Source organism: Plectrocnemia conspersa, unplaced genomic scaffold (genome assembly GCF_051122295.1).
Source record: "Plectrocnemia conspersa isolate PC_06_02 unplaced genomic scaffold, ASM5112229v1 ptg000001l, whole genome shotgun sequence".
NCBI lineage: Eukaryota > Metazoa > Arthropoda > Insecta > Trichoptera > Polycentropodidae > Plectrocnemia > Plectrocnemia conspersa.
In genome coordinates, this window is record NW_028277165.1 from 21,450,492 (window position 1) to 21,469,361 (window position 18,870).

The 18,870-nt window shown below is 29.4% G+C and overlaps 2 protein-coding genes across 3 annotated transcripts in view; both read left to right on the plus strand.

The window, feature by feature from the left end:
* Positions 1-205: 205 nt before the first annotated feature.
* LOC148239178 (scoloptoxin SSD14-like) lies at positions 206-7,124 on the plus strand. The gene is made up of 10 exons (XM_088185563.1): positions 206-320; positions 1,849-2,100; positions 2,167-2,387; positions 2,448-2,640; positions 3,265-3,465; positions 4,077-4,350; positions 4,928-5,118; positions 5,192-5,432; positions 5,499-5,612; positions 6,897-7,124. The coding sequence occupies exons 1-10, from the start codon at positions 295-297 to the stop codon at positions 7,053-7,055; spliced, it is 1,872 nt and encodes a 623-aa protein (XP_088041689.1). The 5' UTR covers positions 206-294; the 3' UTR covers positions 7,056-7,124.
* A 1,855-nt stretch (positions 7,125-8,979) lies between these two features.
* Positions 8,980-18,870, plus strand: part of LOC148239179 (uncharacterized) — a 138,744-nt gene continuing 128,853 nt past the window's right edge. The window contains exons 1-2 of one of the 2 annotated variants that reach the window (XM_088191750.1): positions 8,980-9,480; positions 9,584-9,743. The gene's annotated coding sequence lies outside the window, so the exon portion shown is untranslated. Of the gene's footprint in view, positions 9,744-18,870 lie in introns of both variants that reach the window. The other variant, XM_088191741.1, reaches the window with a different exon arrangement.

Consider the following 18,870-nt stretch of genomic DNA (forward strand, 5'->3'; position numbering starts at 1 on the left):
TTTAAATCTTTAGTTTCAATCGGTTATGGAGTTTTTACCTATATTTTTGCATATAAACACATTATAAAAAGTTATAAAACAAAACAAATTTAACTTATATTATTAACATTCTAATGTTTCATATCAGAGTTTTTCATATCTCACAGATATGATTAGATTACAGTCAACTATGTATAATATAAAAGCCAAGTTCAAGCGATTGATTCGCACTTGCAGTGTTTTCTAGCAAATTTTTGGCAGCCTTTATATATGTTAAATTTTTATAACAGTCGAGTGTAATTATATTTTTCAAACATGTGTTGTTGTGGTTGTCTAGCGGGGTAAGTAAATTTATCAAAACAAAATAATAATGATAAGTAAAAAAGGTTTGAAAATTGGCTATTTTAACAGCGATTATGCATATTGTCAAAATCAGCTCAAATCTGATGAAAAACTTATCTTTATTGTAATAATATTTAACAAGTAAAGTAAAAAAGTCGTTTATATCAGTCTATATAAATTTATCATTTAAAAAAAAATATATTAATCTTGTGATTGTAAACTTTTACATAAAATCTTTTCAATTAAAAGATCAAATCTTCTCAATGAGAATTTTTCTAATAAATATCGAATTGCAAAAAAAATAATCAATATATTGATTTAATGTATGAGTTAGCCTTTAATTTTTCGCTATCTAATCTACGTAATTTCGTGTTGTCTGTTACAATAGATAACATGTCATGAAAATTCATCATTAATAACGAGGACAGATATAATAAAAGAGCAAACAATTCGTAAGCAGCAATTATTTGTATGAAATAGATAAAAATGAATGACAAATGTTATGTAATATTTTTTATATATTTATAAATGGCACTATTATGTATTACTTATATTTTCTAAGACCATCTGTACAAATATTATTTTTATCATAATCCTATAATATTAATTGAAATAATTCTAATAATCTAATATTATTATTATCATAATCCTATCGTATACGACAGTTATCAGATTTGGAAATCTGATAAGTGATGTATTCAAATTGCTACCAGATAAATCTAGTGACAGAGATAAGTTTGAAATTAATAAAATTCTTAAATTTTTAATGATTTCATCAATATTAATAAGTTTTATTATTTTTAATTACTTTTGTCATTGTAAATAATCCTGACCACATTTTTAATAAAACATTGGTGTTACAATTTCAACACATCTAATTTTTATACATGAGAAGTATATATGTATGTTCAATTAATATATTTATATAAACAATCTCAATCGACTACACTAATTCAATCTACAATAATTCCGATTTCCTCGACATGATAGTAGTTGGCAAACACTAGAGTCTATATGGGTTTTAAACCCAAGTCTCGGTCACCGACTTATTCCACTGGTTTGTTGTGCTGGCTTATAAAATTACATATTTATTTTTAGATGCTGTGTAATCTATAAAACAACTTTTAATTAAACAGAAAAGTGGTGATCTGTAGGGAAAGGTTTTTATAACATAAAAAAACATTTATTATAATACTAAATTGTTTATTGAGTCATCCAGATGGTGAAATTTTACATCGGTCAATATATTATATAGTGAACATTTTTAAGTCAATTATCTGACTTAATTTTTCTCAATTGTTCTTGAATAAACACTGCAATATTCTTTAGCTAGCAGTATATCTTCTAGATAATAAAGTGTTGAACATAATATTTTATAGTTGCTCAAAAAAATGAAGTAAATATATGTGGACACTATTTACTATAATATATACATATATCTGTCTTAATTCGATTTCGTTTCGGGACTAAATATAAACCTGTTAAATTTTCTTAATAAATAAATATGTGTTTATGTTTATCTTTCAGAATTTTCTCCTGCGCGTGTTGTGCTTGCAAATTAATATGGAAAATTGTATCATTCATTGCGACTATCATAGTCATCCTCGTTATAGTACTATTGATAGTATTTTTAGTAAAACCTGCAAAAGATGAAGGCGACGGCACAGGAACAACAACTACTACAATATCACCAAAAATTAATGCAAGAATGTTAAGATATGAACCGTTTAGAAAAGCGGCTGTTACGGCCAACGGCTTTGAGTGCGCTGCCATTGGAAGGTAAAACTCAATCAATCCATTTATTGAAAAGCAAATATTAAATAAAACGAACCATTTCTATTGTAGAGATATCTTGGAACGAAATGGTTCGGCAGCTGATGCAGCGATTGCGACGATGTTCTGCGACGGAGTGGCTTGTACCCAATGCATGGGACTCGGAGGTGGTTTTCTGTTAACTGTCTACACAAGAGCTACCGGTAAAGTTGAAGTGCTAAACTCGAGAGAAGTCGCTCCTGCCTTGTCCCATAAAGATATGTTCCAGAACGGCACAATTTCAACGACCGTCGGTAAGTTAACATTGATGAACTTTTATATCTATCTGTTTATTTATGTGTATTTAATTTTAGGCGGCAAAGCTGTGGCTGTTCCTGGTGAGCTCCGCGGTTATCAAGAGTTGCATAGAAAATATGGAAAGTTACCATGGGCCGATTTGGTCAAGCCATCCATTGAGCTTTGTTACAAAGGACACTACGTCACCGAGTATTTGGCGAGGATATTGAAAGAGAGGAAAGAAAAGATTCAAGCAGAACCTTCCCTCAGGTATGACATTTAGAATTATAATTGTTTCTTAAAATAGATTATCGTAATATTTGCCAGGAAATGATTCAACGTTGAGTCATTCTTTATAAATAATCAATAACCGACCAAAGTTTATTTCTAATCAGTTTTCTTTTTAAATATAAGATTAGGAATCGTTGGTCAAAATTCTATATATACAATTAATCATATAGTTGTTAAAATAGGTAATCAAAGAGTTTTAAAATATTCATACTACACCTTCTAAAAGTGTAATATTAAATAATTTATAAATGGTTTTAAGCTTTGCTAAATTTTTTAGCACACTTAAATGTTTATAGATGGCTATAGGTAGATATATGAAACTATTTATATTAAATCTATATATAATAACATGCTGTCTAATTATATAAATTATTACTAACACGTGTTATTGCTTTGAAGGATTTTAAACAGTCTGTTATTTACAAATATAATAATATAAGATACAACTATTTTTTAATGGGTGCGATTCTAGATATTTATTTTTTATTTATTTATATTTAATATTTCACATGTGATTAGTCCATAGGGTAAATTTTAATTTATATATTTCTAGTATAATTTATATAGCTAATAAAGTACTAATATATGTATATATTATTTCAGCGAAATCTTCATTAATCCAGAAACCAACGATGTTTGGATCGAAGGCGATAAGATCAAGAGGTTAAAATTGGCAAAGACATTAGAAATTATTTCCAAAGAAGGAGCCGATGCTCTCTATGATGGCAGTCTCACTAAATCGTTTGTCGAGGACGTTAAAAGCTTTGACGGTATACTAACCGAAGAAGATATGAAGAACTACAGGTTAGTGTATAATATTTATTTAGCTTATATAGATAATTGTTTATACAATAAATAAATTTACTGAAAAACATACATATAAAACATAAACAAAAAATTAAAAATGACTTTTTTATTATAAGGAATATGAGGAAATTCACTATATTTTATTTTTGCAGATTGTTCTAGGAATATTCTTATACAAATTTACACCTCCGTTCAATATTCCCCTGGCCGTACTCGTTTTTTTATATCTAACTATCCTTAAATTGTCTCTATTTATAGTATTAAAGCTATACACATCTTTATTTCTTATTAAATACTTGCTTATATATAAATACAACATTAATTTTAAATATTTATTGAACAATCATACTTCTAGAAGTAGCAAATCTATTTATATATAAAACTACTCTCATTGCCCTATTTTGAAATGTTTACATTGTTTTAATTAATTTATTAGGCATATATAATATTGTTGCACAATAATTGAAGTAGGGCAATACAATTGTAGATTATTTTTTTTAAATTTTATTCCTAGATAATATACCTATTTTTAAAATATGTAAAATTACAATGTATGTTATAATAATTTTATAATAAATACATATTAAAATGTTTATTTTTTATAATAGACCTCAATGGTTGGAGCCATTGAGCATTAGCTTGGGCGAAGATCATCAACTACACACCGTTCCGTTGCCGGGATCCGGCCATATATTATCATTCATATTAAACACTTTGCGAGGCTGGGTCGTCCCGAAAAACATCGACGAGAAAGAAAAGATGGATGTAACCGAAAACAGTGTTACTTACTGGCACCGTATCGTCGAAGTGTTCAAATATGCTTATGCAAAGCGTACTGGATTGGGAGATCCTCAGTTTATGTCAGAGAGCTATTTGAAACCGGTTAGTTTTAACATAATATTATTTATTTTACTACTATAGTCTATTTATTTTCAAGACTCAGTGCGCAAGAACATTGTTTAACGCGTAATCATAACATGCTTTTAAATTTCTGCCCTGTGATTGGTCGTTCGCCGTAAGATCAATCGTTTCATTGAGAACGACCAATCACAAGGCAGAAATTTAAGAGCACATTTTGATTACGCGTTAAACAATGTTCTTGCGCACTGACTCTTGAAAATAAATAGACTATATATCCTTATAATAGTTATTTTACTAAATTGCAAGATACATTAAATATACAGACTCAAAAACTAAAGAGCTTTCCATGAGCCAGAGCTGTATAATCGTGAGCCTCACGATTCACAGTTCCGTTCTAGTTTTTCTGGTGTTCTCAGCACACTTGTTATGGTGGGTTTTAAGAATGATTTTGTTAAAAGTAACTATAACAAAAAGTCAAATGTCAGCAATGATGAATTTTGCATAATGTTTCTCTATTATAGCTTCATTTAATTATGGTGGTATTAAAAACATTTATAATTATGATGTTATGGTTGATTCTCTTATTTTTTTGTTACAGTTGCTTAAGAATTTAACATCAATGGAGCATGCCAAGTACATAAGAAGTCTCATAGAGGATGATAAGACATATAACAATTGGACTCATTATGGAGCAGACTTTGGTTTGGTGGAAGATCATGGAACGGCACATATTTCTGTAATGGCGCCGAACGGAGATGCAATCTCCGTTACCAGTACCATCAACTTCATGTAATTCATCATATTTTATAAATATTATGTGGTTATGTGAAATATTTCTTTATTTTTTTTATTGTAATATCAGTCTGGGTGCTTTACGTCGATCAATGTCAACGGGAATAATCTTGAACAATGAAATGGACGACTTCTCTTTCCCGAATATTGAGAATGTGTACGGCATTCCACCGTCACCGAATAATTTTGTGGAGCCCGGAAAGACTCCTCTGTCTTCTATGGTGCCCTCGGTGGTGGTACAGAAGGGAAGAGGCGCAAGAATGCTCATTGGAGCTGCCGGCGGAACTAAGATCACAACTCAAGTTGCTTTGGTATGTTTAAAAAGGTGAAAAAATTTAAGTTATGAAGCCATTACTCATTTATATTTTTGTGTATAGATTATAATGAAGAATTTGCTATCAAACAAACCTTTGCAAGAAGCTATCCATGAACCAAGAGCTCATCATCAACTGTTTCCTATGGAAGTACAATGCGAACACGACTTTGACAATGTGAGTTATTGAATTGTTAATGATAATTATATGTATCGTTCGAGTAAATAGATTATAATATCAAAGTACAATATTTATAGTTCGATTAGTTCATAAGTTTTTTGCTATATTGATGGTTTTCTATTTTGGTATTAATAAAATATGACAATAGTCTTTCTAAAATTAGCTAGAATTGCTATAGGATGGTCGAAGGGCCACATTGTTACACTTTTCATATCTTCTAGCCTAGCGGAATTAGTTTAGGCAGAAGTGATAACCAGAAATACTACTGTTTAGGATTTGGGAGTGACACTCGAGTAGGAATAGAAAGTTAGTACGGCAAAGTTTGCGATAAGTCGTCGAGGATGCTCAATTACGTTATACGGAGTGCGTAACTTTAATGTTTTTTGCCGATTCACATTCTGTGTGGTACGTTAGTTCATAGCATCCTTGAATGTGGCTTCTTTGTCTTCATATTTCTCTACAAAGGAGTACAGATGGTATCCATGTTTGAATTTTAGGATACTATTTATTGTATTTTCAACATAGAGTGTATTCAAGTAAGCACTTTTTAAAGTTGCTGAGGGGTGGTGTCAAACCATTTATATGCGACGATTTTCACTTGTGGGTTGTAGAGTATCCAAAAAAGTTACGATTGCATCCCTTATTTATGACCGTTGCAAAATAGGACATAGACGGCGATGATTTTATTGCTTTTGCTGTGGAATTTTTACTTCTGAGAAGGGATTATTGTTTTTTACGCTCTCCTATTGACCAAAATTCGGTTTAGATATGCTTCATTTTATTCTCATTTATTGTAAGTCGTAATATTGTTATTAAAAGTCTTACAATGAGCTCTATATAATTAAGCCATTCCACTGCGATAGCGACGGCACGACTTTATTGCTTTTGACGTGGATTTTAAACAGGGACACCATTGAATTTGGTTAGAAAAATGCATATAATTTAATGAAATACTATAAATTTTAATGAAATGGAAATATTAAAAAATTACCTTTGACTGTCCAACTCCCCCACCCCACTTGTAAAAAAGTGAAATGACGTCTTTATGGTGAACAACTTATTATCACGCATTTATAATAAAATGAGGTGTATTATAGTGTGTGTAATTATGAATGAATCATGAATATACTATTTATATATTATGAAATTTTATTAAATTTACTACATAATAAAATCTTTTAGTATTATATGAACTTTAATATCTGTTATTGATTCTACACGTCACATGTCTCACTACTAGTAATATTTATTAACATTAATATTCATTTATTTTTGTTTTAGAACATAATCAAAGGATTAGAGAGCATCGGACATAAGATATCACAATCTGAACCAAATGTAGGGTTTGCAGCCGTCACGGCTATAACCATGAACCGTGAGACGGGAGAGATAGATGCATCCTTCGATGAAAGACGCAGCGGAAGTTATGCAGGATTCTAGTGATACAAATATTTGTGATTTTGATATATTGACTAAATCAATACTTCAAATTATTTGTTCTTTTTATAAATTATCTATACATACATATGTAGTATGTATTTTATATGGATATTTATTTTGAAAATTCTAAATTATATGTATTATTTTATTATATTGTAATAATAAATTATTGAAAAATATATGTTATTTTTATTAAAATTAAGTGCTTAAATATAAGGTATTAAACTACGTACTTATTTTAATAAAATATGGCATTATGAATTATTAATATCTATCTTTAGTCTTAAAAGATTGTATTCAATCAAACGTTTTTGCTTAGAAATAATATTTAATCAATTACAAATATATGTGTATACCAATGTTTGTGAGTTGTGACTTGTTAAAAGTACAGGTGTAATGAACACGCACAATACAAACTCATGATAGCGATCATTAAATATTTAAATTTATACACTTATACAAAAAAAAACATATTCTCTTTTACACACATATAAACACTGTTCCTAAAAAATAGGAAAATGCGAAATTACACATTTGGTTTGCAGATTGTAATCGAAAATTTAATTTTTAAATAACAAAGTATTTTTAATGTTAATGTTAGAAGGCTATACTAATTAATCTAGATTAAAAACAAGCGAAGCGTTTAATTAAAATATTTATATTTACAATTAAAAATAAATATTAACATCATACAGGTTATAGCAATTTGTTAAAATTAATTTAAAACGCGCCGCTAAAATGCTTATAAAAAATAATTAAACAACAACTTTCAATTCTTACACAAGAGACTATATAAACATATAACATATATAAAATTTAAACTGCTGTTGTATAGAATGAACAGCAACTACCCATTGTGATAAAACTGTATTGAACAATATGTATATGGTTTTAACAATTGTAAAGTTGAAGGTGATTAAATTAAGAATTATATTGATTTTAAACAAAGCATAAAATTATCGATTAATGTTTAAGTTTTGATTAATATTTTCTTATTATTTGTCTACATAATGAATAAATGTTCTTATATAAACAGCAGTTTCATTATGACTTTATATTTCAATTCGTATTTATATTTATATGTCGCCACGAACTTGAAACACCGACTAGGAAAGAAAAAAAAAACAATGTGTGTGGTGAGTTGGATAATCGCCAATAGACGAGCTCTAAGTGAATCAATCACATATGATTCACAATTACGAACATTCAATTTATATTTAATTTCATCCATAGCTCAGTGGATAAAATTAAATATAAATAGAAAAACATTAGGTACTTTATAAATATAATTTATTGTGGTAAATAATACCTTTAAGTGAATTGATATATTTTTCTTATATGAGTTGCCAATAACAAAAACATGTACATAAAAACGTAAATTTATACACATTTATATGAAATAAATATTGTTTTACTTAGAAAAAATAAATTTTATCAATTTGCTAGAAAAAAATGTAATAATAGTAGAGAAATTGCTATATTTTTCTAATCGAAATTTTAACTTAAAAATATTTGGTCTAAATTTAATTAAACGTACTCTTTCATGTAATTCTTCTAAAATCCACCACACATTTGTATTACTCCGTCTCCAAAAAAATGCCAGGAGACCATCAGTAACTCCGGACCGAGAAACCAACCGCGGCTGCTCATCGGGGTAATCCAGGTTGAGACTGGAAGCGGACCATCGGCCCTGTCATCTGATGGGAAGCTTGTGCTCAGGTCCTAATGAGCCGAATCCGGTTTACACACGACCTGAGGAAGCGGGTGGGAGCACCCGGGGACCGTCATCCTCATTGGAGAAGACTGAATTATTCAGGGCTGCAAACCTTGCTCACCAATCACAATCATGCAGCGATCAACGAGCCAATAGTTACAATCACATCTTAGAACAACGAAATAAGTATACGCCTTTAGAAAGTGACATTTGAAGTAGATAATTATTTTTAAATAAAAATACAGTTCTTATGCTTAATGAGTAGATATTTGTAAGTCTATCACAAGAAATATTTTATTAACATTTTTAGTAAAACTTGGTTGAAACTTCGGAAATCTGAACACTGTATATAAACGAGTCGCAATAAGAACCATTAATTTAATGTACTGACTTTAATTTATATTTTATACCTAGATGTATCAGAGAATAAGTGTTTTAAATTAAATTTATGGATCCAAATTCATTTACAAACGGTCGGTGCTTTGTAAAAATGTAGTGACGAATTTTGCCGACGGTAGCCGAGTTTTGCCGAGCGTGAAAAAGCTTCGCGCCGAGCTTTCGGCACTTCCGTTTCAGTTTATTCAGAGGCGTACAGCCGCGAAGCTATTTCGCGCGAGCTTTCGCCAAAGTTCACCGAAGAATTTATCGCGCGAAAGACTGGGCTAAATTTATAAACGAAAATAACAACAACTTTAATACAAAATACACGCGGTCATGATATATTTTTTGAACTTTTTGCTTTAATTTTTAAATATCAGACAGTTAACTGCTGATTTCGTAATTGACATTTTAACAAATTATTTAATTATTACAGAATATGTAATTGTTTATTAAAGACCATAACATTTGTACTGGCATTTAAATATATTTGTTAATCGATTATAAAATGCCATAAACATGTTTTTAATACATTTAAAATGGTGAAATATAAACACATATAGTGATACGTCAAAGTTTTCGACGACTGATTTGAGGTATGCTTTTTTACATTTATTTATTATGTGTTTTAATAATGAAACTATAATACTTTTTGCTAAAATATTGTGAATTTACTCTAAAGTATTTACTTTAAAAAAATATTTGCATAAACAAAGTATTTTTAATTTTGAGCACATCTTTTTATTATAGTTTCATATTTATCTACTTGTTGTTTTGTTTTAGATTATATTTATTAAATATATTAATACTCCAATATAAAAACAAATGAAAAAATAAATACAAATGCCAAATGACATCTTTAACGAAAATTAGTTATATCACTCATTAGAATAAGCTTTATGTACAATAAAATTAATATACGCGCATTAGATGTAAACGGCCAGAATATATATACCAGCAAGTGAAGAACGTGTTAACCCTTTGAGTAGTGAGTTAATTTATACACATTTGTTAGTATACACCTGGGAGTGAGCTAATTTTACGTATTTCTCCCTAATTATTTCTGTTTTTGTTAATTTATTATTATTTTATATTGGATTTATAGAGAATTATAGAAAAAATCAATAATTTTCAACGTTTTATTGCTTTGATTTATTTTACTACATTTTTTATTAGTATGTCTTAATAATTTAATTCAACACTTTTCTATGAATTTTTTTATAAGAATTCAGAGGCTCTCAATATTTTTTATAAAATTAATTTAATACATTTTTTATTATATTAATTTATTTCGTACTCTTTAATAAATTAATTGATTGGTCTTATTTTATATATAAATCATTTACATTAAATCAAACTTGAAACAGTATTATACACATTATGTTTTTTATTTATTTATTTATATATGTAAATATATAACATTGAAAGATTGACCACCGTACATGTACGGCGATTTAACTTTTTTATGGTAGCCAAACATATCATTAACGGAAAAAATGTGTTATGGCTCTTACCATAAATATGTCATAAGTGAAAAAGCGGGGAATGTTATGAATTTATATGGAAACGCATAATAGTACTCGCGGAGATCGCCAAGTAAAGTTGGTTTCGTCTGCCGTACAATGCGTGGACGGTATCACCCACAAATAGTAGTCGTCGGTGGTTGTCAGTTAATTTACCTAAATCAAATGTATTTTTGTTCATTTTAAATTAATCTCCTCTTGCTCGTCATAACTAGGCGAAAATGTTTTAAGCATAAATAATTAAGTCAATGACAAAGATTTTGTATGTATATCGCCAAAGTTTACGATAAGGCATCGATCTCGACTATGACTTCATTGTCTAAAATTCCAGCGGAAAATATCCCTTGTTGTTGGAGAGGATTCAAAGAATATGTCTAGATAGCTACAAGAAGGAGTACGGGTCCTATTCTTAACTGTATCTTATTTCCTTTTACATATTTGATAATATTATTAAATTCATTGCATTCTTGGCGTAACGTTTTTAAAGATGCTCAGCGATTTTCGTTGGGGGCTTTAGAGTGCCCTAGAACAGTGGTCTCCAAACTATTTTGATGAAAAGATTTGCTATCAAATTCAGCAGCAACTTCTATTTTATTTAATGTTTACGATCGTGTGTCGACTTGCGAACTCTCTGTGGTTCACCTACCCCACTTTGAAGACCACTACATTAGAAAGTCGCAATCTCGTCCCTTATTCTTGCCGTCACGGTCACGAAGTAGGCGCTTAAAAACGCTCTTCCTACGCGAATCGTCTTGCCAAATAAAAATATACTTTAGGCGATAACTGTGAAGAGCTGGATAATTTAGAGTGAGACTATGCACATCTCTTTAGGTGTGCGGCAGAGTTATATTTTAAAATATTTTTCTTACCATGTGTGTGTATGTACATATATAAATGCATTGAGTTGATGTATAGTATATATGTAATCTATATGAAATATTGAATAAAAGTAGTAGAGAAACTGGCTCTACGTATGTCAACTTACAAAGGAAAATTAAAAAAATATATAATGCCGTTAAATATAAAAATTAAATCACAAAATTTACAATGAAAATTAAATACTGCTACTATCCTAATTTATCGTAAACTCAAGTCGCACAGTTAAATTTAACCGCTCGATTTGATCGGTGTTATTAATTACATTCGAAATTAGTTTCATAGTCACATTTTCAACATCGCTAATTATGCTTTCAAAGTATCTTTCTCGCTTTTACCAAACTCTTTGAACTTTTGAGTCGTTGTTTTTACCATACACAAAACAGTGCATTATGCTAATTAATTGAATAAAACAGAAATAATGTACTGTGTAAGTGCTGAAACTTCGCCGAATTTCAGTCAACAAAACTCGACAGTGAAAATGAAATTACGACGAGGTTATTAATCATCTCGCGCGAATGTTTATCTATATATGTGAAGGTATATAATTCAGAAGCGCATAAGAAATTGAGTTGGATAAGTTAGAAGACTTTGAAAGATGACTCATTTTACTGATTCAAACTAGTGTGCTTTTCAATTTTTGTCATTGCGCGAATAAGTGAACCTCACTGACTTTTCTAGATAAGCTATTGAGTCTCTTAAAAATAAAATAAAATTCTCACTACTGTGCATAAAATAAAATATCATTATTCATACATGTAGCTCGATAGGTATCATAGTTGTGTTTTTGCATAATTTTCTGCGGTCAAAATAGTCGCGACTACAAAAGCAATAACATTTTAACATTTGATTAAGTCGTAATCGTACATTTTGATGTTGAAGCTGATGTTTTGTACGCCTTAATATTAAAATGTTATGCAATCATATTTGATGTTATGCCATCAGTTCGATAAGTAGAAAAAATGTGGCGGGGTTAAAAGCTTTGGCGTGTAGCGGTAGAGAAATAATTGATTGGTTTAAAGTATTTGTACGTAAATCGAATTCGTTCGACAAATTTCAATAAAGACGAGCTATTCGACGAGGTTGATAGCAACGAGAAGTCAAATGTGAAATACCACTTATAAAATATAATGTAAAATTATGTTTTTATGTAGTGGGTGTCTTGTGGGAATAACGTCTTTCTAGAGAGAAAAATATCAAAATTTTAGATATAATATAATGGACACATAATTGAGACACAAACTATTGGTTATTGTTATTATTATATATTATTAGATTTTCTTGTGCATTTTTTTTATCAATTATCAAAACAGAAACATGTTTGATATTCAGTATAATAATAAGTGCTTAAGGCAGGCTCAAAATATAATATAATAAACATTGGTTTCTGACTTAATACATATGCAATATATTATTTACTACATTATAATTGTATATATGAATATATCATAATAAAGCAATACTTTTTTAAAATTTAAAATGTAAAATGATATTATTCTTTACAAATATATCCAAAATTACTGTCGGCAAGAGACCAACAACACGGATTTCATATGCGTCGTTCCATGGTCACTAACTTCTAGTGCCTTTCGAAGGCAGTGGCAAAATAAAACAAATACAGAAATTCAAAGTGACTCTAAGTCAAATAATGGTGGTCAGATTTGTAATAAAAAATATAAATATAAAATTTGAGAATCAAGTTTTAGGTTTTAACAAAAGTTTAGATTATTGATTATATAGTACTAAAATTTAATTTTATACTTTTTTTGAAATAAAATTTTTGTATTTAATTGATTTTATAGTAGGTACGTGTATATGCTTAACACATTACGGTCCGCTCACGCGTTTTTGCGTGATAGCGATAACGTCAGATCGATAGCGATCGTCAGGACTTTTGAGGGCTAAAAATAATGTAATTTAGATTTTAAAATATATCACATTGGTTATAACATATAAATATATACATTTAAAATTCCGCAAAAATTGCGCACCGTAATGTGTTAATTATAAGCACACTAATTAATATATTTAACGATTTTTTATAATTAAAAACTCTTAGTTAAGTTTTATGCTTGAGAATAAATGATTGATTATTACCAAGTTATATAATTAAAAAAATGTTAGAATGGTTGTGAATTGCTCTTTGTATCGATCTTATTTGCATACGTAATTATAATTTATTAAATAGCAAAATCATTAGTTCAATTTTAATTAATTTTTTAAATATATTTAATAATAAGCTGTCGGGAACTCCAAAAATGTTGTTACGAAATTGGTCATAAATATATTCTAAGCGTTTGCCGATTGCATATGGACCTAAACAAAGATAGTCGGTGTCCATACAAATAATCAGGGGAATGTGCGAAAAGTACTCAGATTCGCATTATATGTGCAAGCATTTACGCAAAGATAATTTTTACAAATAGTTAACATACAATAACAATAAATTTGTTTCCGCCTGAATAATCGCATTGGCCAGACAATCAAAAGTAGGAACATCGGATGTGGATAAGAACGAATCTAGTGTATCTAATTCACTCTAACTTGGAATCTACTTCCGTTCAAGAACTTCTCTCTGGATTTCCAGTCATATTATGCCAATTTTCCCATGTCGCTTTCGACTTGGAACCAACGAAAGTTTGCCAACTTTGCATTAAGAATCTATCTGGAGGATTTGAAAAAATATTATAAATTAAAAAATACATATATATGAAAATATTTATATATATATGTAATATACAGTGTTTATTTATATAATAATATATACATTTGTATGCGGTGAATCTATTTACTAATTTTATTCCCAAATTTTTGTTCAATATTTATGCATGTAAATTATATTAATGTTTTATAAATTATAATATAAATTAACGCGAAAAATAGTAAAACATAATATTATTTATTTCAAATTATTATAATGCTTAATGTATCTAATTAATACTTTAACTTTCTATCTCGTATTTTGCATAAAATGACATCTTATCTCTTATCGTAAAATTTATATAGCATTTACATTAAAACATTAACTTTTCGTTCATCATTGATTCTTGTATTTAATTTTTTTTGTTGATCGACAAAATGAGTGCTAATCGTAATTTATTGTAAGAGTCGGTCATAAAACTTATATTGTCAAACAATGATATCGAAGTATTAATCTTAAATCTGTGTCTCTTTCATCACTACCTGCTATGAATACCGCTATTTTTTTACACAGAATTAAGACAATGCTTTTTTTCAAAATTGCAGTGGTTAAAAACAACTTATTAAAAAAATCTGATAATTCTAAAGAAATGAGAATTTTTTTTTGTTCTCGAGAAATTCTCAAAAATTAATTTATAGGAAGGAACACTTATGATATACATACATACAATACATATACAAAAACAGACACAATGTTTTTCAGAAATTATTCAACGCCGACAATTACCTTCCAAACCGCCCACAATTTATAACATATACAATAAAAACATTATTTATTTACAATTAAATTAAATTTTAATATACGTAACCAATTCGTATAATTTGTTAAATTTAATACGACAGAAATGTATACTTACTAAACTTTATAATTTGAGATATATTATAATAAAGTTTTTTTTTAATAAAATTTGCATTTCAAAATATTTGAATAATTTTATTTACCATTCTATAACATAATAAATAATGTAATTTTTGCTGTACTTACTCAAATTATGTTTCAATTGGATGATCAATTATATTGTAGGTGAATGTTTTTACATACATATGATACTTATTTATTTTAGTGTATTTGCATGGTATAATACTTTACGTCAATTACGGTAATAAATTAATTAGGTAATTTTTTACTTTTGGAAATATGAAAAGAGCAAATTCTGCTTGTACAATTAGGTGATTCATATATTGAAGATTATAAAATTTAAAGACAATGATCGGCACCTTATACAGTCAATAATGTATTGCGACGGGTGAGCCCTTTTATGTGTTTTTGCAAAATGGGTCGAAATATTTATTTTTATATTGACGAGTCACTTAATATATCTAATGGCGCTGTTTTGATAGGGTTTGTCAAATATATGTATGATGGTAAATTTCATGAAGAAATTTTAAATGCTTGGAATTTACCAAAATGTGCAACCAGCTCAGAAATATTTCGAGTCATAAACGAATATTTTATAAAACACGGTTTAGATTAGAAGTGGGTTATTGATATTTGCACAGATGGTGCCCCAGCAATGACAGAAGTATATTTTGAAGTAACCTCAAAGATTCGAGCAGTTACGAATGTTGACTTTTTAACTAGTACTGTGTAATCCATCGTCAAGTGCTGGTGTCGAAAGTAATGCCTCCCGAACTCCTTAAAATTGTAAATAATTTTAATAAAGATGTAAATTTTATAAGAAAACATACTAATAATTGGTTATTTTAGCATAAATGTATAGAGCAAGGTGGAAGATAATCGTGGATGAGGTAATGGTTCACCTCGAACTGTAATGCCTGCACTACACTCTCTGGAAGTTGTCCGAACCGAAGTTAGAACTGAAGTCGGCTGAGACCTAGAGTAAGCGACCACACTGTCGTAAATTTCATATGCCGTCCGGATGGTGGCCGTGAATGATATCCGGATGACGGCTTCTGTCACGCACAGCCGGCATATATGCGCGCGATCGAAAAATGTGCCAAATAATCGCAATGTTTAAATTCATATTAATAAAATTACGCTACAAATACAATATCAGTGAAAACTTTTCGGTCGTAAATATTCAATTTACGCAAAATCTTTGTCGGCTTTTGCAAAATGCCATAAGGCATAAAATTGATACTTCAGAATACAAACACCACATCTGTGACTATCCTAGAATTTGTCGCCATCGATTTTAAATAAGAATTCGTTATGGTGTGACATTTATATAAACCGATCTAGGAAAATACATAAGGATATTCGAAACGATTTTTTTAAACAAAATCCAGTACCACTAATTATTTTTTAATTATTTAATTGTATATGAAAAAAAAAATTAATAACAATATCTGTTAGGAGAATATACTATCAAAAACATAATTAATCCCTTTTGGTGCTCTAAAATATTCAAATATATCAGTAAGTCTGTTGAAGTCCCCGATAAGCATGTGGTATTATAACTTGACCACGTGACCACGAGGCAGTGCTCGACATGCGTGTTAACCATAGGACGCCTACGCGCATACTGAAATTTAAGCGATTAACTCGTTCTATTTCAGTTTGCGAAACACCATATCATTATCTCTCTCACTCTCGTCGCTTAACACGCGCGAGAGCGAAAGGGGAAGTATCTCACCGCTCGCGCTCGAAAGAGCAGTTCCGACTTCGGTCTCTTTGACTCGGAAATAATGCCGACAATGTTCGGATGCGCTCGAAGCTGGTCAAGTTGACTGAATTACCCCCACTTTATCTCTCGTTCTCGGTAACCTAGGACAACTTCCGAGAGATTTTAGAGCGGGCAGAACCGAACTCGACCGAAGTAACCCACTATATTCTCCGTCCTTGGTCAACCTTGGCCAACTTCCAGAGAGTGTAGTGCAGGCGTAACGCTATGATGACGATATTTTGTATTCTATGTATGCGAGAGGTTATATATTAAGAATCACGAAAAGAAAACATACTTTTGTCGACCTACGCAGAAGATACAATGTCATAATCGAACAGTAAATAATGAACACAAATACGAAACAATTCCATTTAATTATTTTATTTGATCGAAGATTTTCCGCGGAACTTGTTTTCTTGCTTAACACTGAAGTGAAAACAGAGGGAATACATATCCAAGATAGCAGTGAAACCTCAATTTTGATTGCACTCAAAGAGTTCGGTTTTCGACCATGTACCCGATGTAACGAGCTCGTATATATGAAATTTTCATTATGGGGGGAGAGACGTTTGCCAATTATCCGGAGTGAAATTAATATTTGAATTTCGTTCATGCATGACGAAGCAAACACGCTAGGTGTTGTTTGAGAAACTTGGTAGAAATGCTGACGATATATGAGTCTATTGATTAGTTTGTTGCTGAAATATAGAGATGCAAATGTAAAAAATCAAATAAAGAATTATCATACTGATAGATTCAATAGGTATTTGATATAAAACAAGTATTAACTATCTATTGATATGATTCAGACGTGTTACTATTTCACGTGTGATATTTCACTATTTCACAATTGTATGTAGATTCGTTGTAATAAAGGGTTATTATTTTTTTATGCCTGCTTGTATAATGTCTGTTAAAATTCCAAGTTTTACCACGTAGCATTACTGAATTATATATTACTTAACAGTTAGTTATTACAACTGGTGCATCATTAAAAATAATATACATACTACAAATGTACAAATTTTAATATTTTTATAATAATATTTTGGACCATAAGCACATACATTATATTATTCTAACTTGTAATAAAAAAGGTGTTAAAGCATTTAAATCTATTAATAAAACTATTAAAGATATAAATCTCGTGCAATATTATAAAAAAAATACGATTAAGCAAGTTAAAGCAATTATTGTGATTAAAATCTTTAATTAAAAAATATAATAAAAAAACTAGTCACGCACGAAAATGGTCAAAAATAGTTAAATATTGACTTTTTTATACGACAATAATTTTTTTTGTACAGAATACTTTCTAAATAAGCAATGATTGTGTGTTTATGGCAGTTGAGCTATCATTTTTTTCTATCGCGTAACATATCTATAATATATCATTGTGCTTAATTAATATATTATTATTATTTAAAAATTGTTTTATAATAATAATTTAAGAACTCATCGAAAATATTATTGTTGGATATAAATAAATCATAGAAGCATTTTATATTAGGTAATGTCAAAATCAATACCGCGGTTTAAAATCGTGCTTTGGTTATTGAAACCTGACAACGTATTTTGTTATATTTGTAATGGGGCACATCTGAACCCCATTTCTGATATCCATATATGTCAATGATAAAATAGTTTGAATGGAAAATTATGATATCAAGAATAAACCAGCAAAGATAGACGATGATGTCTTGGCTGCAGAAATGGAAGCAAATCCTACTAAAACTATTTATCAGCTAGCCGAGAATATACCAGTCTGATTTAACAGTACATAAACACATTGAAGAGATTGGGACGGCTTGAAGATAATGTGTATGAATTGAGAGGTTATATCTTTAGAAATAAACTGTATTTTGAATCATTAAAACAGATTTTTTTATTCATTAAAAAATAGTAATAAATACAATACTAGTATTGTATTTATTCATATTTTATGGATCATTACAAATTACAATTGCTGCCATACGAGTAATTAATCTGTTATTTTA